This window comes from Narcine bancroftii, chromosome 7 (assembly GCF_036971445.1).
Source record: "Narcine bancroftii isolate sNarBan1 chromosome 7, sNarBan1.hap1, whole genome shotgun sequence".
NCBI classification, from domain to species: domain Eukaryota; kingdom Metazoa; phylum Chordata; class Chondrichthyes; order Torpediniformes; family Narcinidae; genus Narcine; species Narcine bancroftii.
In genome coordinates, this window is record NC_091475.1 from 85,248,113 (window position 1) to 85,271,201 (window position 23,089).

A 23,089-nucleotide genomic window follows, 5' to 3' on the forward strand; every position below is an offset into this window, starting at 1 on the left:
TTCCAAGATCCCGCCTATTGCCGCATCAGACACGTCTATCATCAAGGAGGTTGGTGCATCCATTTGTGGACCAGCAATGTTGCCTTCACTAGGGCATCTTTGGTCTGCTACTATCGTCTCTTTTATCCACTTGAGTTCTTTGGCAACACTGGACATGAGATTGAAGAGGAGTTTCATAATATGAGCTGCAGAGGATAGAAAGTGATAATAGAAATTGACCATCCCCACAAATTCCTGGGGTCCTTTGATGATATCGGGCCCCGTGAATTTGACGATGGCTTTGATCTTGCTAGGCAATGGAACAACACCCCGACTGCTGATCTGATGTCCCAAGAGGACTGTCCAAATTTGCACTTGGCAGGGTTCACAGTTAGCCTGAACTCCTGTAGGCCGTGGCAGAGTAAACACAGATGTTGCGGGTGCTCTTTGTGGGAGTGGGTGGCAACAAGTATGTTGAAAAGGAAGTCCACACCATGCCCCACTGTGTCCATTAGTCGCTGGAATGTCTGTGCATCATCTTTGAGCCCAAAAGGTTTTCTCAAAAATTCGAAAATGCCGAATGATGTAATGATGGTGGTCTTGGGCACATCCTCTGGGTTAACCCACGCACCAAGTCAATTTTGGAAAATATCCTGGTCCCATGAAGATGAGCTGTAAAGTCCTGTATTTGGGCCACAGGGTAGCGGTCAGCAGTGGTAGCATCATTGACATGCCTGTAATCTCCACAAGGTCTCCAGCCTCCCATGGCCTTGGGCACCAAATGTAGCAGGGAATCCCATGGGCTATCAGTCCTTTGTATGATTCCAAGTTCCTCCATTTTGTGAAACTCTTGTTTTGCAAACGACAACTTGTCGGGTGGCAGATGTTAGGCTCAGGTATGTGGAGGAGGTCCTTGGGACAGGGTATGATGTGCAACACCATGTTTGGGTGTGGCAGTGTGGAACTGGGGAGTGACAATGTCTGGAAACACCACCAGAAGTCTGGCTAATCCGTTCGAGTACTCCACAGGGTCTAGGTGAGGTGCGGGTAGTTTGGCTTTTCCAAGGCGGAAAGTCTGGAACATTGTGGTGTTCACCAACCGGCAGCCTTTTAAGTTCACAATCAGTGAGTGGGCTCTGAGGAAGTTGGCACCCAGCAACGGTAGGACACAGCAGCAAGAATGGACTTCCATGTGAATTTATTGTCACCGAATTTCAGGGATATAGTCTGTGTGCTGTATGTACGAATCAAACTGTTATTCACCACAGTGAGCGCTGGACCTGTGCTCTTGGTACAGGTGTCAAAGCCAAAGGAGGAAGGACACTAACATCCACACCCGTGTCGACTAGAAATTTGCAATGGGAGAATTTGTCCCAGATGAGGAGTAGACTGTTATAGTGGCCAACCACATGGAATCATGCTTTTCTGGGGGAAACGTGCCCCCGTCACTGGTACTCGTGGAGCCTGGGCCATTGGGTGTGTGACACAGCACTAATTTCTATGGGCCTGGTGCCTTGCTGTTTCATGTGCCACAGAACGTCTGTGCAGGCGTCCACTGTTCCAGGGTTATCAAAGTCTTCATCAGCCAACATGAGGCAGATGTCTTCTGGCATATGCTCTAAAAATAACTGCTCCAAGAGCAAACGAGGCCTATGGCCGTCTGCCAGTGCCAACATGTCATTTATTAACTCCAAAGTGTTTGGTCCCTCAGGTCATTGATATGGAAGAGCCGTGCAGCTCACTCGCATCATGCAAGATCGTAAATCCAGAGGGCTTTGAACTTGCTGAGAGCTGGTGAGTCACAAAGGAAATCTGCTACTCGACTGCCGTGTCCCGGTCGGGGGTGCTTACCACATGATAGTACTTAGTGGTGTTCACTTCTATCTTGCAAATGTGGAACTGTGCCTCAACCTGCCTGACCCAAACTTCAGGTTGAGTGGTCCAAAAGACAGGCAGTTTTAGCGAAACTGCTGTGTTGTCCATGTAGGATGCAAAATCCGTTTGGGCCTGTTGGGGTCACCAATGTAGCAACTGTGTCGCAGTACAAAATAAAGAACAAGAAAATAATCAAACGTAATCGAGTCAAAGTTCAGTAAAAGTTGTTTTCTCAGTCACACGCAACTTCTTGAAACCCCACAAGTCCAAATAACATCATCGCATTGTGACATCATGATGTCACTCAGAACCTCCCGAACTAGTTCAATTAAGCCTCTGGTGAGCAATGGGTGAATCTTGTCCGCACAGTTGGGGACCCATTGAGTGAAATATGAGAAGAACCTGAGGCATCTCTTCAGTGTTTTGAGGTTTTGTGGGAGAGGTAGCTCCAGCATGCAGTCAGGGTCGGGGCCAATGCCACCGTTCTTGACCACACAGATGAGGCTGGCTAGTTGTGCTGTCCAGAACACACATTTGTCCTCATGTTAGATTCAGGGATTTTGCTTCCCGGAGGAACTCAAGATCTGCATTGTGGCCACAGGTAGTTACATTATCTAGGTATGGGAGGGTGGCCTGCAGATTACGGTGGTCCACCATCTCCTGCTGGAAGACAGAGATACCATTTGTGACACCAAAATGGTCCCAGAGGAAGTGGTAGAGGTGGCCATCCACCTCAAATGCAGTATACTGGCAGACCTCTGGACAAATTGGGAGCTAGGGATATGCCAACTTCAGGTCAATCATGGAGAATACCCAATATTGTGCAATTTGGTTGACCATATTGGATATGGGAGGTAGGGGGTATGTACCAGTTGAGGGTCTGGCTATAGTCTATGATTATCCTATTCTTTTCCCTGTTCTTTACCACAACCACCTGAGCCATGATGACACCCTCGCCCAACACTCCGACTTAATGAACGCCTTGTCTGCCACACAGAACCATCTACTCCTGGTGGCGACTGGCTTACAGTAGTCGGGGGGGGGAGGTTGGCAAACAGTGGGGAGGGGGGTCAAACTTGAGAGTCAAGAGGCCACAGGTCATTTGCAGAGGGCGTCTGTGAATTATTTATGGCAAACAGTAAGGGTTGGTTGGGGGGGTTGGGTTGGAGGAATGGAGCCTGTCAAATTTCAATGCAACTTTCTGAAGTTGGCACTGGAAGACCAGCCCCAGTAGCAAGGGGGCAGAGTTGTGGCATGAGAAGTAACCTGCAATGCTTGTAAACTATGCCTCCAATGGTCAGGATCACTACACAGGACCCATGAATGGTTGCCGTGTGATTTGGATGCAAGATATCTTGTTTGGTGGGCCATTCTTTAAGGGATAGGTGCCTAGTGGTATCGAGGTGGATAAAATTTGATGTACTCTCACTTTCAAATCAGCAGTTGGTAACGCTCCCATTTACCTGGACTTCATCATGGACCTGGCGAGGTCATTTGAAGCCTCTTAGATCAGGGCGATGGATGCCAAAATAGACTTGATGCCTGAGTCCGATGGGCGCTCACGATCCTGAGATGGTTTCCCTCCACCCAAAGATGGTCACCCTCGTTGTTCCCTCATGGTGTTGAATGTCTGGGAAGATGGAATTTTCCGGTTGGTTTGTGGAGGAGATGGTGGCGATCGTGTGGTCTGGAATGGCTACTGTCCATATACGGCACTGCTAGGTTTCTCAGTCAGTTAGCATCTGTGGTGATATCGCTCGGGGCAACTGCCACAAAGTCTTCAAAGCAATGTTTGGGGCATCTGGCGATCGAGGATCGATGCTGAGTTTCTCAGGGTTCACGTACCGTTCCATGCTTCTTTTCAAAAATATATTAATAAAATTGATGCACCATCAATGATCACAAGACTGAAAGTCTTTTATTAACTGCCAATCATAGCATTACAGTGGTTTACCACACCTATTAATCTAAAATCTGCTTATAATTGAATTTAAAAATGTCAAAATTACAGGCCATAAAATTAAAAAATTCAAGATTTAGAAACTTTATTAAACAGATTTTCCAAAGGATGTAGTTACTTTTCAATAAAAAAATATTACATTAAATGTAAAAGTGTCTAAATTGTAAACATGGGAGTTTTTTTTTTGCTATTTTAAAACATTTATTGATGTTAAAGCAGAATTCAAATCAGCTCTTTTAAAAAACCATTTTTGTTCAAATTTATACATGATATATACCTGGTTTTCTGTGCATCCAAGATCTCACTTCTCAGTGCAAAGATCGTGATTTCGATGAAGCGACATGTATTTGAAATGATGGCAAGTTGTCACCAATTTTAAATAGTTTCAAATGTCAGAATGAATTGTTTCTAGATATACACAATAAAAGATTTAATTTAAAGTACAATACATTACAGGCTGCAAGCACATGGTTGACAAACATGTTGAAAAATTGAGCTTTTTTTTAAAGCATCAGATTGTATGAAAAATACAAGGTTGAAATTGTTTTGAGCATGAGTTATGGAAACAGAGCAACTGATCAGTAAATTAAGATAGTTTTTTTAAAATACATGCAAGTTAATACCTTAAAGTGATCTTTTTTTTTGCAATTTATTCCGATGGTTCTTTTATATTTTCAGAATACTATTGAATCAAGTAGAATAACAGTGGATGTTACATTCAAAAACAACAGAAATTCTAGCTTTAAAAGCCAGATCTTTTGACTACTTTCAGTTATTTAAAATAAAGGCCAGAGCTATTGTCAATGGGTTCAAGTTCCTCCACTGTCAGTTCAAGGGGCTGTCTTACAAAACGAGATGAGTTCTTGTGCAGCTGAGGTGGAGAAAATCTTGCTGGAAAGAAAAGAAGGAAACGTTGAAAGGAAGTTGGCTCCCAAATCACTTTAATTGACCAATTTCAAAACATGCAACTTTGTTCTACTTCTAACTCGATGCAAGCATTCGCTTATTTCCCAGGATTTGGTTTTATAGGGAAGAATTACCGGCAATATTAATAACTGAGAAGCAACACTTCAATTAGAAGTGCCCTCTTAAGAAAACCTAAATTCTGTTCATTTTCCCCTTGCTTTTACCTAACCAACAAGCCAAACCTTCTCCTCAGTCTCCATGTGCCACTAATACAAACCTGTCCCTCCTTCTCATTTCCCATCCATATTATTAATTCTCTCGTAGCCAAGACCCATTTCCTATTAAATTACTGGTAGATCAACAGGCTCCTGGCTCCATTATGACCTGATGCTACCCTATGATTCCTAATGTAGATACCACTTCATCCTTTTTAAAATCATCTTTCCTTGAAACCCCAACTTCATCTGCATTACAATTGCAAACCATTTCCCCTCCACAGTGATCCAGCTTTTTCACTTCAATGTACGGTAACACATCAATACCATGGCTCAATTCACATGATATCCTTTGCAACTGTCATGTATTCTTTATCGTACTGGCAATTCTTTTCAACGCAGTTGGCTCGCCTTTTCTGGGTTCTGCTTTTAATTATTTAATCGTTGGTAGAACATATGCATCAATATTTCATCTTCCATTTCCTGACACTATTACTTTTGGAATCTGCCATAGAGCTGTCTCCATTGTCAAAAGATCTCTGGCTCACAGCAACAACATGAAGACTGGTCATGCTCAAATACTTTCAAAGGGCAGGTTGCATCACCAGGATCAAGAAATCTACACCAAGCTCCCAAAGCTAATAATTTCTCTGTACACCCACAAGTTGCGCTTCATTGATATACTAAAAACCACCTTACTAATTGATGGGAAATAAAACAACAATAATTTCCACAATTTAAGAATGTTTTTAACATTTTCATTACATTTATTTTTAATAGTGTGACAGCTCATGAATGTTAGACAGAGAATGTGCTAATCTTCAGGTGTAGTTTAGCTGGCTGTCAAAATTATGGCTTAGCTGGCTGTCAACATTAGGTTCCTCTTGATTCTCTCCCCACTCCATTACAATGTTATTGCAATAACATCCACAGTCATTGCTAAGCTTTCTTCAGGAACTCTAATTGAGAATGCACATGTAGATTAGCAAAGCGCCTTTCAGATCAACACTGAAGCACTATGTGGGTGTGCAGATAAATTATTTGCTTTAAGAGCTTGGAATGCTGGACAGAATACTGGACATTTTTTAATAACATATTAAAGCATTACAAAATGAGTATACTGTACTGACCTAACATTGTTCAGATGCATCAAATGTGATTAACTGAGAGGTTTAAAAAAAATGACATGCAAATTAAAATTGCTGAAAAAAGAGTTTCTATCGATTGTCAAGATTTATTCCTGACTGACTGGAGGCAACGTTGACAGAAGTATTTAATTTGACTCATGCGTATGATAAGAGCAAGAAAGGTTTGGGGAAATTTATTTGAATTGCCCCTATAATGATTTAAGATACAAAGTATTACAGAATTTTGTTGGAATTTGTACGAATCATTTCTTTACTTCAATTTAGCAGCTTTTTTTTAAATAAAAGCCTACTTTTAAACTACTAATAAGACAAAGATGCGTATGAATAGCTCCAACAGCTTACAAATAAAGGGTAATATAAAAAAAATATGTAAAATTGGGAAATGAATTTACAGTTTTGATTCTCATATACCCAAACCATATTCAACCAAAATATTGCATTCCTCAACCCCAATGTACTGAATCAAAACTTTAAAAAAAACTACACAATTATGATGTGATAATTCTGTAAAAGTTACAGCTTCTGTTAAGATATCAAACCTCTCCTATTTAACTAGATTCTATGGCAAGGTAGAGGGCTAACAACTCCCTGTTCAATGCGCTATACTTCTACTCCGGGGGTCGCAGGTGTCTGCTGAAGAAAGCGAACAGTCTCCAATGCCCATCAATCAGCTGCTCCAGGACAATGCCGACGGACAGCCATGTTGGATGCATTGATTGTGATGGCAGTGGGTACATCAACCCGTAGATGTACTAGAAGAGTGGCGTTGGCCAGGTTGAAAGGTGCCGTAAACTCCGCGTGCTAGCTGAGTTCTTTGGTCTGACCGGACAGCAGCTTGTAAATAGGTTGCATGATTGTGGCAATTGACCATCCCAATCAACACCTGCGACTAATTGGCTTAGCAAACTTACGAATGGCCTCAACTTTAGATGGAAGTGGGGGCGACCCCGTGTCGATCAATGCAAAGGCCAAGGAAATCGATGGCTGTCGGGCCGAACTGACATTTCGCTGGGTTGATGGCTAGGCCAGAATTGCTCAGTTGCTGGCAGAGCAGATGCAGATATGTTAGGTGCTCCTGTCACAAACAACCAGCAATGAGGATGTCGTCTAGGTAGATAAAAATGAAATTCAGGCCGTGCCCTACTGAGTCCACGAGTGTCTGGAAAGTCTGCACTACATTTGTTTTGGCTGAATGGCATGCGGAGGAACTCAAAATGGGCGAACGGGGTGATGAAGGCGGTCTTGGGAACATCACTGGAGTGCACGGGAATCTGGTGGTACTCCCGGACCACGTCTATTTCTGAGAGGTTCCTTGCTCCATGTAGATTGGCTGTGATGTCCTGGATGTGGGAAACCAGGTTGGCTGTCATTGAGCCAGTGGTAATCCCCACAAGGTTTCTATCTCTCAGAAGACCAGCACCATGAGTAGAGGAGAGGCCGATGGCCTATTCGAGCACCAAACGATTCCCATCTCCTTCATCTTCCTGAATTCTTCCTTGGCGAGTCGCAGCTTGTTGGGAGGAAGGCTGTTTGCCCAGGCATGTATTGGTGGTCCTTGTGTGGGGATAGGGTACTGGATGCCATGTTTGGGAACTGCGGTGGAGAACTGTGGCAGAGAACTGGGACATTATAATGCCTGGGAATCCTGCCAGGATTCTGACAAACTTGTTGCTTTATAAGGTTGCCGAGTCAAGGTGGGGGGGCGGGGGGGGTGGCGGCTAGGAACTTGGTTTCTCAAATGGTGAAGGTCTGGAAGGCCCTGGAATTGACCAAATGGCACCATTTCATGTCCACCAGGAGGCAGTGAGCTCAAAGGAAGTCTGCTCAAAGTAGGGGCTGAGACACATCAGCCAAAGTGAAGTTCCTGGTAAAAAGGCAGGAGCCGAACTCGAGCAGGATGATCCGCACCCCATATATGTGTATGCTCCTATTGTTGGCAGTGGTAAGGGATGGTCCAAACTTCCTGGCGTGGATGTCTCAGTTCAAGGGGGGGCAAGATGCTGACCTCTGCCCGTGTGCACAAGAAAAAGCTGCCCTGAGTTGCTGGTCCCATAGATAAAAGAGGCCGTCTCTGTGATCAAACTGTCGTAGCCATCAGCGACGGCTGGTCCTCATGTTTACTGAATGGAAGCAAGGTGGACGGCAGTGGCGGACTCCAGAACTCCATTTCTGATGGTAGAGGCACCACCGCTTTGAGTTTGAGTCTCCACCTGTTGCGGCTGACAGTCCTCGGTGGAGTAGGAGAGAGACGAGTTACTGGGTGTGAGGCAGCAACTAGGTCAACAGACCATGTTGCTTGGTGTCCCACAGGACATCTGCACGAGCTGCTAGCCTGCGTGGCTCACTGAAGTCATTGTCTGCGAGGAGTAGGCAGATGTCTTCTGGCATCTGTTCGAGAAATATCCGCTTGAACAGTAAGCAGGGTCTGGAGCCATCCATTAATGTCAGCATATCGTTCAATAAGTATCCATGTGAAGCAGCCATGCTGCTCGTTTGCAGCAGGAAAGGCTGAAGGTGCAGATAAGGTGGCACCTTAATTGCTTCATACCCGTCAGTGGCTGTCGTAAGATGCAAGAAGTCGATGATTTGTCCTGCAGTCACCTGGTCGAGCAAACTGACCACGTAGTATTATTTTGTGGAGTCTGTAGTGATTTGCCTGACCTCAAACTGGGGCCTCAGCTTGTTCAAACCAGACTACCAGCTGTGAGATCCAAAAGGTCAACAGCTTCAGTGAGACTATGTTTGAGCACTCGTGTCGTTCACGGTGGGTTCAAAAAATGCCATTTTGGACTGTTGGGGTCACCATGGTGGTCTATGTGCTGGGCAGCGAACAAAAGAAAAACCATACGGAAGCTCTGTGTGAGATGAACCAACTAAATGACATTACTGGAACTCTCCAAGAGCTTATCAGCACAACGCTCATGATCCTCTGGGGCCCCCCCCCCCCCCGCCCCCCGGGACCATTATGACATCAGCCCCGCGCGAGCCTATACCTCTGTGACCCAGTTCACTTGCAGATCAGTGTAACCCACTACAAAAGTTCATTAAGAATTGTTACTTCAGTCATTTATGAGAAGAAATGGATATCATGGTGGTCAATGTTGACTCAAAGCAAAACTCTTCATTATTATGAGCTTGTATCCTGGTACTAATTGTGCCAATACTCAGAATCTAGAATATCCAACTGACAATTAACTCTTAGTTTGAAGCAAAATTAAACCTAACAGAATAACCTCATGCTGAACTCAAATTCAAAATCCTTAATATCACTAATCTTACAATTCCCTTCAAACATTCCATGATCTTTCATTTCCAAAGTTGCTAGCCATGAATTAAGGAGCACTGGCGTGGGAGTACTGTAAATTTACAACTAATTTTAAAAATGGGGTACCCCAAATATTGGGCCATGATCACATGGCTATTGAAGTGAAGTTGATCACCCAGAATGAAATAAAGAATTAACCAACTGCAGATCTCCGAAATAAAAACAAAATTGCTGGGAACAATCAGCAGATCAAGCAGTTTCTGTGGAACAGAAACAGTTTCTCTGGTCAAAACTTTGACAAAGGGTCTTAACTTTGTTTCTCTTTCCACAGACTCAAATATACACACTCCTTAGCTGCTAATATAGCAGTCTGCCTCAGCAACTACATTAATAACTATATTCCAGGAGCTATAATTTCAGATGCTTAACATACATCTCAGGAATCCATACCATTCCTTTTAAGTATTCTATTTAATGTTTGTTCACAGGGATTTTTCCAGGTATTCAGGTAGCAAATGTTCTGGCTTAGCATCATATCATGTGTTGTGTGCAGCCTACTGAGAGGAAAAGGCTTATTTAAAATAGCAGATGAGTTTATTCCTAACAAGTATTTGTTCTCTTTGCACTCCAAAGTAGAGAAATCCTGAAATGACAAAAGAATGCATTATTTTCCTTCACCAAAAAATGCTCAATTAGAGATTAAATTTTTTTGATATCAAGACAGACAAGTTGATTCATAGATAAAACATAGAGCTTCACATTAATATTCACTCAAAAGGCTGCTGTAGCTGTAACACGCTAAATGAAATATCCTATCATGCTTGAGCTTCATTCTTCTGATAAGTGATATCATGTCTTATCTAAGGCTAGAAAAAATAGATAGGCTATTAAAGATTCAAATATTAACTTCCAAAAGATGTGGGGCCCCTTTATGGACTATTATCATAACCTAAAGAATTAGGGTGTTTTAATGCTTTGGTGCTGTGCCGTCTGGTTCCAGGTTAGTGTCACCTGATTCCCATGTATCTCTTTTTTTAAAAAACCTTGCTTAGTGGTCGGAGTTTTGATTTATATGGTTTTACTTTTTTTTTGTTTGAGATTTGTTGTTTCTTGGTTGATTTTGATAATATAATAGATAACTGTTATGTTCAATTGCAAATAATGTAAACATTGATAAAATTATTATAGAAGGAGAAGGAAAGAGAATTTGTAAATCTTTTTTGTTGTTCAATCTTTTTTTCCTTTCTTAAATCGTGTAGTGCAATGTATAATTGTACTGTACAACTGTTTATATTGTAAAACATCAATAAAAATATTTTAAAAAGAGCTTCATTCTTCAAACATTTGAGGCCTTTTAATTTTAATTAATGCCACAGAAGGTTATGAAAACAAAATTCCAGCACCTCCAGGTTCAAGAATAGTTCTCAATCCATCAGCCATCAGGCTCTTGAAGCCCCCATAGTTTCTACTACTCAAATGTCATTATTTTTCTTGTACTAACTATAACTGTGAACACAACCACAAGACAAAGAAGTAGAATTAGGCCATTCCCCCATCAAGTTTGCTCTACAATTTGAATCATAATGTGTATTTATCCTCTCAATCACATTTTCCTGTCTTCTCCCCATTACCTTTACACCCTTACTAATCAAGAACTTATCAACCTCCACAGCCATTTATGGCAATTAATTCTACAGATTTATCACCTTCTAGCTGAATAAATTCCTCCTAATCTGTTATAAAGGGGGTGTTGTTTCAGTTGGGAGACTGTGCCCTCTGGTCCTAGACTTCCCACAACTTCACATCCTTTCAATATCTAATAGCACATCCTTTCTTAGATAGGGAGCCCAAAACTGCTAACAATATTCCAAATGCAGTTTGACCAACACCTTATAAAGCCTCAAATTATTATCTTTGCTTTATATTCTAGTCCTCTCAAATTGAACGCTGACATTGCATTTGCTTTCTTTAGAATTTACTTAACTTGCAAGTTAACCTTTAGGGAATTCTGCACCAGGGCTCCCAGTCCCTTTGGACCTCCAGTTTTGGAATTCTTATCATATTTAGAAAATAGAATACTTTATTCCTGCTACCCAAGTATTTGACCATACACTTCTCTACATGGTATTCTCCGCAGGCTCCCTGCTTCCTCAACACCACCCTCCTTCCACATTACAAAGCCATCCGTTGTTTAAATCATGTACACATAACAAATAGCAGATGCAACTCCGATCCCTGCGGAATACAACTCATCACTGGCTGCCAGCCAGAAAAGGCCCCCTTTATTCCCTCTCCTTGTCTTCAGCAGGCTCTAAAGGTTGTCACAGCTGAAGAGTGGTAGTGGGGACAAGCTCCCACTGCTGCACAAATTCTCTTCATGTCATGTATCTTATATGGGTGGCATAGTTCTTATGCCCAGCAGAGCTGTTCTCACTGACAGGAGATGGGGCAAAGGCAGGCCACTGGCGCCTTGAAACCAGTTGCTCCAGGCAGATGGGGCTCGTTAACCATTGATAGTGACTCATCTAGGAGAGAGAAAACTCCAATTTCAAACCTCCGCTGCCTTGTGGCTATACCAACTCACGGGAAAGGCTTTGGGAGTAAACAGTGAGGAAAAATATGGAATCCCAAAGGCAGCTGACTACTGTTCTCAGCATATGGCAACTCCTGCGAGGCTGCAGGCACCAAACTGCATCGACTTTCGTCGTTCCTTTGGACCTGTCATTAGTAAGAAGAAGTTGGGGGGGGGGGCGGGGGGCTCTCCACTGCATGGGCAACAAATGGATCACCATATCAACTTTGCCTTGGCTTGCACCCTAATGAAGGGGTAAATGGTTTAGGACCGAGATCAAAAGAAATGTCTTTACCTAGAGTGGTAAGTATTTGGATTTCTGTACTCAAGAGAGTCAGTCACTGAGTTTTCAACAGAGATCAACAGATCTTTGGGCATGAAATAAATCAAGGGATATGGATTTAGCACAAAAAAAGCAGCACCAAGGTAAATGATTAGCTATAAACATTGAATGGCAGAGCAAGTGGGAGGGACCCAATGGCCAAGTTCTGCTCTGTTTCTTATGTTCTTGTCAAGAGAGAATAATTTTTTTTGTGGCAATCATAACCTTTGTATCATTATCAACAGATCAAATTGATTTCAACCTTCCAAATATGAACTTTCATGCATTGATTATATAAAAATAAAAGCAACATTACCTTAAGAGGTTTTGGATCAAGCTCATTTAAAGTTGCAACATGTGTCTGTGGTTCTAAATACTCATCAAATTGGCTATATGTTCCAATAGTATCCCCTATGCCACTCGCAGAAGTGGTTTGTGTATTATATCCACTCTCAGCCTATTGGATTTAATAACAAAATTAATTATGAATAAAAAAGCCATGTAACATTAATTATCTGAAGAAAATTAGTAATATATGCATATTTGCAAAATCCAATTACATAATAATCCACATGTAAACAGTCAAAATATACAAAATTAAATCATTGAGCAACAGTTTGTGATGGAACTGTACAAAACATTATCCTTACCTGAATACTAATGCTATCAAAAGGAATAGTGCTGCTTTCTGCAAGTGGTGATAAATATAGACGAGGGCTATCCACATTAAATGCAATTCCAGTCATAGAGCTAGTCACTGAAATACTATTATTTGTTACGTTGTCCTTTATCCAAGTACTATCACACCCTTCATTTTTTTCTGGATCTGCCATATCAATAGTATGATCCTTATTCCCATCTTCAAGGGCCATGTTCTCTTTGACCAAGAGATTGTGAGATCTAATGCAATCTGTTTTGCTGTCTGCTTCAAGAAATGAAGATATCAAGATTGTATCCACATCAGGTGGCTTGTTAGCATTTGTTACAGAATACATTTTCTGTTCATCTTTGATTTCATGTGCAAAAGTGTCAGGAGGGGTGTGACAAGGAACATTGTGAAGCCTGGGATTTACAAGAGAGCACATTTTAATGGGTGAACATCCTTCTATGAAAGGAGACTCTGTACAGTGCTCAAAATTCCCATCCAAGATCAATGCAGAAGGAGCAATAGGAGACATGAAAACAAAGTCCTTCCCTCCTGCAAAAAAAGGGGAAAAAAATCATTAATGAATATTAATAGAAAATTTGGAAAACTGTTTAAACCACAGAGGATGATTGGAAGAGAGGCATTTCTCAAAGCACATATAGGATTATAAAACAATAACAAATTTCAGCAAGTGGTTAGGGTGTTTCAAAAATAGCTGAATTTAATACTGTAGTCAAACTTCCTTGCCATATTTTTGAGTTTAAGTTCCCAAAGTAAGAATGAATACTAATAAGCACTAGTAGTTGTGGCGGAAAATCTGAACACAAAGGGTTGCTTATATAAGTTGCTTACAAGAACATGCAAGAGTCAGTTGCATATTGCTTAAGTGGAGGCAGGGAACCTCAAGGTTGTGATTTATCTGCAGACACACTTATCTGCAGACATGATAAGCTTTGGAATTCTGTGAAACAATGGTTAAATTATTGCCAAATGTTGACAATGATAAACTATTGTCAGGTTGCGGTCCGGAACAGGAATGCACTGCCATTTATTGTATATAAACTCTGTTAAAACTGGCTGTGAGCAGAGCAAGCTCAGGCTGTGTGCTGGGCATGGTCTCCAAGACATCTCGCTAATAAAACTCTTCCGAAGCGTTACCCTGGTGTCGGTAGTTGATTCTTTCTCCGCAACAAATCTGGGGCTGCGAGCAGGATCCTATTTGACAGGATCACGAACCTAGGACTGAGGGTCCCATAGGAGTGAGTGGGCGACAGCCCAAGCCAAGAACCTAGCTGAAAGGGGGTGAGGCAGGATCACACACTGAGATCCCTGCTTGAGAGGGAGAGGTGATGTACAGAGAGTAGGAGTCTCTCTATCTAAAACGGGGGGAAGACGGAGAAGTAGAACCCAGGATGACAACGAGGACAGAAGAGGCACTGGTGCATCCTCTGTAAAGTAAGGGAACTGACAACTGTGTATATATTGTATAACTGTTGTTAAGATTTAACAGGAGACCAAGATGGGAAATTGGCTCAGCAAGGCAATTATTCCCAGTCGAGCACACAAGTCTGTTCCCGGGCCACGACAATGACCCCAATGAAGAAAGCCTGAGGAAAGGAACAACGGAGACGTCACCAACTGGTAGGAGATCCGCTGCAGCCTCTGGGCTCGCCAGCTGACACCGTGATGAGAGAAACAGGAAACTGGAATTATGCCGTCCTGTTCAGTAATGATCTATGTGGGTGGTTCACAAATGAATAGCCGTACGGGGTAAGTTTTAATTTAAAGCTGATAGCAGATCTGAAAGAATCTACTAATAGTGAAGGAGGAGACCCCATTTGGGATCTCGGATATTTTAATGGGTGTTTTAATAAGTGGACAGAGGTTGCGAAGCGGCATCAGCCCGCGACCGGAAATGAAGGAAAAGGGACAGACCCTAATTCAGAGCTTCCCGGGCCCTTTTCCTATTCCCCCAGAGCACCATCTGCACCTCCGGGCATGGCCTCCACGCCTCCTGTCGACCTGTATCCCTAGTTATCTGCTGGAAGGGGAAGCGACTGGGACAACCTGGTCCAGGCAGCAATGGCTTATGCCAGCAGGATGCGGGACGGGCCCCCCATTGGGTCCACGCATCAGGCTGAACCTCCTGTTTGGCAGGAAGTGAATGTTGCCTCGGCGCCTGATGCTTCAGCGCACAGAGAACCCAGGTCTGAGAAAGGATTGGAGTAACAACGCGTAGTGGGGGCAAAGGAAAAGCCAGATTCAACTAGTCAAATGCCCCGAAAAATGATCGGAGACACCCCCATATTAAAGCCCTGGATGCCCACTGAGGCATGGGACATGATTAGAGCAGCACCAGACCCAGTAAGGAGACCCATAGTGTTCCACCATTGGCTGCAGCGAAGCTGCGCCATCTGTCAGACCCAGTAAGGAGACCCATAGTGTTCCACCATTGGCTGCAGTGAAGCTGCGCCATCTGTCATCCCTTGCCCGGCGACATCCGTAAGCTGTTACAAGCTGCCTATGGATCCCACTGGCAGGCAGTAAAAGAATCTTTCCTAGTCCCGATAGGAGAAAATGGGAGAAGTAACGCGCTGCCTCCAGAAGGCTGGGAAAGAAACAATTGATTTTGTGGTTCGTTTTAAAAACACTTGGGAAGAAAATGCTGGGGTGCCATCACAAGATAACCAATCCTTGGCTGTGCAGACCTTGCTAAATTGCCTGCTACCCCAAAATGCACAAGATGAAGCAATTGGATTGGCAGGGAAAGAATTGAGCTAAACTGTTACTGTATTGACTAAAATGGACAGAGAAGGGTTATTCACCCAGAAGGAGAAGCGGACAGGGAAGTTTATTTGTATACAAAAAACGAATACAAGGGTGAGGGTGGCCGAGAGCAGGGCAGGCCCCGGGATAAGACCCAGGATCAATGCCGAAATTGCAGAACGAAGGGTCATTGGGCACGGGAATGTAGAAGCCAGCCCTGGGGAAGATTGCTCTAGAGAACCTGGGCCTTATCAAAATCCCTTTGCGGGCCAGGACTGTAACCAACGGTCCCAGTTCTCCTTTCAGCAGCCCAACCTGTAGGGGTGCCTGGAGGGGCTGGTGGTACAGGCCCCCCTCCTCCAATTGCCATTAGATGGAGAAAGCCAGCCTTTGCTTAATGTGCGGGTGGGGGAAAAAGAGAGTTTGATGTCGGTGGATATCGGGGCCATCATGTCATCTGTGCCACCATCCACAGGATTACCCCTGAGTGAAAAAACTGTAGGTAGCATTGAGGTGTCCAGGACCTTTGACTGACTTTGTTTCACAACCCACCACCCTGACGGTGGGAGATAGTCAAGTACAGGAAAGATTGATTGTGTCACCCACAACCCTTGTCCCTATCTTAGGAAACATGCTCTCTGCAAACTTAATGCTACTTTATATTGTACCGAGGAGGGCGTTTATATGCAACTGCCTGCCGCTACTACATACCAGCTTCTGCATTCGCTGTGCGATTCTAAGCAGGAACACGATAAGTCACAACAAGTCCCCATGTTGCCCATGATACTCACTCAAGATGTCACTACTCTGGAGCAGCTTCAAGTAATACAGGAGCTGGAACTGAAAACCGCCCAAGAAACATCTTCCGCCCAAGAGCAGTGTACGTGGGAAACCCACGGCTGCCAAGTGGACACAGACTTTTGGAAGAGTAAAGATGGAAGGGTAGTGTGCCTGAGAAGTCTATATCGGCCCATAGTAAAACTGGCCCACGGGCAAGCCCACCTGAGAAAAGTGGGAATGCTGCATAATATAAAGGAGGTATGGTTTGCCCCTGGAATTTCTACAAACATAGAAAGACAAGTGAGGAATTGTCTAATCTGTCAGCAGAAGAATCGAGGACGCTCACCTGCCAAATTTGATCGATTGTCCTCTGCTCAGGCCCCCTTTGAGAACTTGCAGATTGACTTTGCCCATATGCCCCCTTGTGAAGGGTACAAATACTTGCTGGTTATAGTGGATGTGTTTACCCGATGGATAGAAGCCTACCCGACAAGGAGAGATGATGCCCAGACAGTGGCCAAAATCCTGATGAAGGAATTGATTTCCCGCTACGGGATTCCCAGAGGGATAAATAGTGATAGAGGGACACATTTTACGGGAAAGATAGTGGTAGCCCTGACCGAGATAATGAGGGATCCAATGGTGCTCAGGCCAGAGATATTTCTGAGACAGTCAAAAAATGAAACTTTGAATTTTGCCATCCCCTCAAATAAAACAGACTCCCAGAGCCTTGTGGGCCTCCTAAGTTAGTGACAGCAGAACCTACCCCACCTTACCAAGCTCTTTGAACCACCCTATAGGGTCTCCCATAGGAAAGCCACATTCCTATGGGGACCAGAACAACAGGCTGCTTTTGACACAGCAAAGCAAGCTGTTGAACAAGCACTGCCGCTTTCCCCCTGCCAGGCAGGTGTTCCTTTTAAATTACAGATCTCAGCCAGTAAGGCAGGTGCTGAATGGAATCTCCAGCAGAAGATCCAAGGGCGCAGAGACCTGCTAGTCTTCTGGAGAAAATCTCTGCCTGGTGCCGCCACTCGCTACAACCCATTTGACATCAGCCAACACTTTCCTCAGGGTTGTTTATGAATTTGCAAGCACCTGTACAGTGACACCGAACTGACGACTGACCAACAAGACAGTTTGTCATGCATTACGAAAAAAAATCAGCAAGAGAACAGCTGTTGCTCTGGAAACCATCACTGGACATTCTATCTTGTCAAGCCTTCAACTTTTTAAAAATTGCATGTTTTGTTGTGGTTTTTACAATGCATAATGTCTCTAAGTACCCTCAGAGAAACTGAAATTTATAGATACATAATCGCAGTGTGGATGTAAAGTTACAGTTTGTGAGCTGACCAGTCAATGATCAGACCATGGTAGGAAACATCATATGTATTTTGTTTTGCAATGACGGCATCACCCCAGAAACACCCATTAACAGAAAAACACCTCATGGGGTGGGGGCTGTGGGAGCCTTTATTTAAAAACGCTAAATTGGCTAATTTTCTGTCCTGACTCCTCCTGGCTATCGTTACAGGGATCCAACGCAGGCACTTGGGGCCCCCGTTGAAAGAGAACGTGAGCAGGAATGACGTCCTGGTGTCAAATGTCAGCCCAGAAAAGCTGACGCCCCAGGTACATCCCGGATGTAGACCTGCTGGCCTGCCCGCTGCCTCACCATGGGGTAGCACGGTGACAGGCACCTGGGGTCTGTGCCTGAGGAGTGCCCAAGCATGAGGCCAAGGCGCGGGATGCGCAAGCCAAGAAAGGGCTCTGGCACCTGATGGATGACCTTGCACTGCCTGCTCGCAGACGTGGGTAAGGGTGCTCACATTTGCCAGCTAAGCCAGAGAACCCAGCATAGGAGTTGGTGACCAAATAAATTCCTTTTTCTATCCTCCCCTCTGACACTGGGGAGCAGCTCCCACAGCACCCTGCCCCATTGGTAACACAATAACCCTGTTTGATCAGGGGTGCGGGGACTGGTGAGGTGTTGTCATTGAATTTGACTTTGTGCCTTGTCCAGCATTCGGACAGCACGTGAATATATTGACCCACTTGATCAGTATTGTTTTTTTTTACATGTTTTGACTTGTAACATTCATAGTTATTGATTGTCTCATGAATGGCGAGTGGTGTGACCTCCAAGGGGTGGATTGTATTGGGAACCTGGAGGCAGGTAGAAGATTATCGCATTGTACACTGCCAGCAACTCCTCAATTCCCTTATTAACTATACCCATTTGGATAAACTGATTAATGAAAATGACCAAATTAGGATGAACCATAAGTTAAGCCCGAGTGGATTTAATTTACAAGGAGAGCCAGTTGATCCGGGTCGCAGACCGGGTCACTCAGCTCTCCGCCCATCATTGGTGGAATATTTTGAAGGGATGGTCCCCTAAAGCTAACATTGCACCCAATTGTCAGTATTTACTGTTAGTAGTTACTCCTGATTATATGCCTATGGATAAGACTTAAGCAGCTGATATGGCAGGTAGAGAAGACTGAAAGAAAGGTACAGTATAAGTTGTTAAAGGTGACTGAAAGTGCTACAAGGGGGAGAAGGAGAAAAGGACACATTTATTTAGTGGAGTTAGATATGGGATGTTGATCTCTCGATCAACAAGGAGGGAACTGTGGAGGAATATCTGAACTCAAAGGGTTAAGGGTTCACCCATAAGTTGCTTACAAGAACATGCAAGAGTCAGTTGCATATTGCTTAAGTGGAGGCAGGGAACCTCAAGGTTGTGATTTATCTGCAGACACACTTATCTGCAGACATGATAAGCTTTGGAATTCTGTGAAACAATGGTTAAATTATTGCCAAATGTTGACAATGATAAACTATTGTCAGGTTGACCGGAACAGGAAGCCCACATTTATTGTATATAAACTCTGTTAAAACTGGCTGTGAGCAGAGCAAGCTCAGGCTGGGCATGCTCTCCAAGATATCTCGCTAATAAAACTCTTCCGAAGCGTCACCCTGGTGTCGGTAGTTGATTCTTTCTCTGCAGCGGTAGTGGTGGGCTTCTACAAAATGCGGTTGTCCCTCCAAAAGAGCAAGAATATACAGTAAATGCTATATTTACAGTCAATTGTAATAGCCGAGTGTCTGAATTGACTAACATCTTAATGTTAAACTTGAAGGCACAAGCCTTTCATAGATTTCTCCAGTCAGTTTAACCATCTGGACAGATTCACGATAAATTAGGATAAACTACTTTATATATACACGCACAGTTAAAAAAACACCAAGCAACAAGAATGACTTTGCTACCTCAAAATACAACAATTGTTAATGAATATACTTTGCAGGTGATGAGGGGAAAGAGTATTCACGAACACATTTCTAATTTCTACACTTAGAAATGATTCTATGCATTAAAAAAAGAATTGTCCACCACTTTTAAGTTCTACATAATGTTAAGTTCAAACCTGAAACTGGTATTTTGTCAAAATGGAGTCCAATCGGAGACAAAGATGGCGATGCAGGATTTGGAGAAGCCTTCTCTGGAAACGTAGGGCTTGTACTGCTCCCGAAACTGCACCCCCTTCCTGCACCTTGGATGGGACTTGATGAAAATTGCCCCTAAAATTGACACAGGTGGATTAGTTACAGTATAGTAGTGTGCGCCATTTAAATATTTATTTGTTTATCGTCTGCTTTTGTGAGATGATGCTTTTTTTTAAAAACTTTATTTAAGATTTTATAACATGAATAAAATAGAAAGTTACAGTAAAAAAGATTAAACGTACTACGTCGGCAGACTAAATAAACTAAACCCCCTCCCCAAATTAGTACACAACATTAATGACCCAGCTTAAAGTTAGTCTAACCCCACCCCCCCAAAATAAAGAGTGAGTGAAGAGTTAATAAAATGAACAATAATTATAAAAAAAACCCTTACACAAAAAAAGATAAAACATAACAAATAAAGATACCAACAACAAAAAGAGAAAAAAAATTATCAATACTAAAATATCAAACTTAAAAACATATTTAAATCAAACTTAAATGCATATATTTAGCAAATGGAGTCCACTTCAACCTATAAAAAGAATGAATTGAAAAAGATATCCTTTCCAAAGTCAAACAGAACTTCATCTCCAAATACCACCTATCTAAAGTTAATATATTTCTATCTTTCCAGTAAGAGCTATACATTTCTTGGCCACAGCTAAAGCTAAATAGATAAAAGAAATCTGATAATCTTGTAGGCCCAAATCAATTAATGATTGCATATTCCCTAATAAAAATGTACCAGGATCTAATACAAGACAAATATTATATAAATCATTAAACTATATTTAGTTTTGTTATCCATGCAGTTAGTTATATCCTTTCTCCACGTACTCTGTCATGTCTCTGATTGAGGTTGGCAACATGACCAATGCTGTTTTTTTTCAAGTTGCTAGCAAGAATAAATGTTGTAATTAATCCATGTTTAATCACAGTACTTCTTCCATGTGATAAAGCATTTAAATTAGCTGTGTTCCTGGATGTCAAGTGAAAGTCAAAACCATTGTAGTGAGCTCAAATTGGTGAGCCACAACTTACTAATCTGCAGTGTGTGTGTGTGTGTGTGTATATATAATCTTCAGTCTGGGTCTCATAAATAACATTGGAAGTTAAATAGAGTACTTACAGAACTAGAAGTCTTTATGGTGCTGTTACACAGAACAGGAGAAGACTGCAAAGAATGCATATGGATATTACCAGCTTCAGAACTATGTTCTGGAGAAGTAAGGTTAGAGCTATCACAATAACTTCTTTCACCATCGATAAATAGTTTCCTCCGAAGTGAAGAGGCACTCAAACTTTCATGTGACTGGTCAGCGGGCTCTTCTGACTTATAGTATTCACCTGCACACAGACAAAATGAACTTCTGTTAACATTATTAGGATATATGATGAAGTTAAAGAAAAGCAATTGTGATCAAGTGTGATTTTTAAGGCTATGGAGATATGATATGGGACTTAGCTCACTCACAAACACTTCTATTGACATCAATTACAGGAAGCATGTAGGTGGATTCTATGGATACTCCATTACAAACAGCATGATAAGATTTCAGAATGGACTTAGTTCTGGGAAACATTTCAAGTAATTTGCATCAAACCTGATTTTCCAGGAGGAAATTTCAGAAACTAGCTTCTTTTTTAAAATGGAATAATGATCAATCAAACAAAATTGTATTTAAAAAAAAAATTACTTTAGACATACAGCACTGTACAGACCAATTCGGCCCTACAAGTCCGTGCCGCCAAATTTATACCCCGTTAACCTACACCCTGGTATGTTTTTGAAGGGTGGGAGGAAACAGGAGCCTTCGAAGAAAACCATTGCAAACACGGGAAGAACATACAAACTCCTTACAGACAGCATGGGATTTGAACCAAGGTCCAGGCCCGATCACTGAAGCTGTAAAGGCATAAATGATACATTTCTCAATGTTCTTCATTTTATTGATCAAAATTAAATTGCTCTATTTCTCTTCAAGTGAAATCACATACTTGCCATACTAATTTTAAAAATTCACCTCTATTATCAATATTCACAAGATGAGTTAGTCTCAAGACACAGATTAAACTATGACATTGTTGCAATTTGCTTCTTTTTTTTTAAACTTTATTTAAAATTTTATGACATGAATAAAATAAAAATTACATTTAAAGAAATAATAAAAAATAAGATAATAAAAATTAGAATACTACATCATTAAACTACACAAATTAATCCCAATAATTATAACACAACATTAATCATCTAATTTAAAATTAGTTCAACCCTCCCCCCAAAATAGAGTGAAGAATTAATTCACAATGTTGTAAATAAAACAAAAAAAACCCACTTACAAAAAAAGATAAAACTTAACAAAAAAAATAACTAATAACAAAAAAAATATCAATACTAAAATAATACCCTTAAACATATATTTAAATCAAACATAATACATGTATTTAACAAATGAAATCCACTTTAAAACTAAGTTCAAATATTAAAATCATATATCAACCACATATCTGTTATACAAAAAATCATAATTAATAATACATAAATACAGAATTTCCATTAATACCAAGTTTCCTTTATAATTTATCGAGAGAACAAAAACATCCCTTAGAAAAACAATCAGATAAACTTTTTATTCCCTTCCCCTCCCCTTATATAAAAAAAGAAGAAAAAAAAGAAAAAAGTTCAAACTCTTATAAAATTCTCCATATTCTTCATTTATAACATCTTCAAAATTCTCTATCGAAATTAACTTAATTTTATTAAACTCTTCTCCCTCAATGTATTTGTACTTAATTTTCTTCTTTCTCTTCTTATCACCTTTCCCCTCATCTTCCTCTTCATCTATTTTAACATCCTCAATTTTTGACTTATTATCTTCTGTGACATCATTCTCTTAAAAAAGAAAGAAAAAAGAGAAAAAATCCCCCCCCAAAAAAGAGAAAAAAAAGAGAGAAAAAAATCCCCTGATTCCCTCTCAATTACAATCAGAAAACAAAGAGTTAAAAAAAAATATTTATTAAAAAAAAAATAATAAAAAAAACCTTCACTTCTTAACCCAAAAATTAAAAAGAAAAAAAAAACAGGTCGGCGGTCACAACTACCTCCTCCTGTTTAAACCACCCAAAGCAGTAACTC

At 41.8% G+C, this 23,089-nt stretch overlaps 1 protein-coding gene across 5 annotated transcripts in view; it reads right to left on the reverse strand.

Annotated features, from left to right (window-relative positions):
* Nucleotides 1-3,821: 3,821 nt before the first annotated feature.
* bora (bora aurora kinase A activator) overlaps nucleotides 3,822-23,089 on the reverse strand; it is a 51,683-nt gene continuing 32,415 nt past the window's right edge. For 2 of the 5 annotated variants that reach the window (XM_069890579.1, XM_069890578.1), the window contains exons 8-14: nucleotides 21,815-21,859; nucleotides 21,083-21,300; nucleotides 19,872-20,025; nucleotides 12,893-13,440; nucleotides 12,559-12,699; nucleotides 9,799-9,991; nucleotides 3,822-4,705 (exon numbers count right to left, since the gene is read on the reverse strand). In XM_069890579.1, the coding sequence (XP_069746680.1) occupies nucleotides 4,587-4,705; nucleotides 9,799-9,991; nucleotides 12,559-12,699; nucleotides 12,893-13,440; nucleotides 19,872-20,025; nucleotides 21,083-21,300; nucleotides 21,815-21,859 (1,418 nt within the window). In that variant the 3' untranslated portion in view covers nucleotides 3,822-4,586. The remainder of the gene's footprint in view (nucleotides 4,706-9,798; nucleotides 9,992-12,558; nucleotides 12,700-12,892; nucleotides 13,441-19,871; nucleotides 20,026-21,082; nucleotides 21,301-21,814; nucleotides 21,860-23,089) is intronic. The other 3 variants (XM_069890581.1, XM_069890580.1, XM_069890582.1) reach the window with 3 other exon arrangements.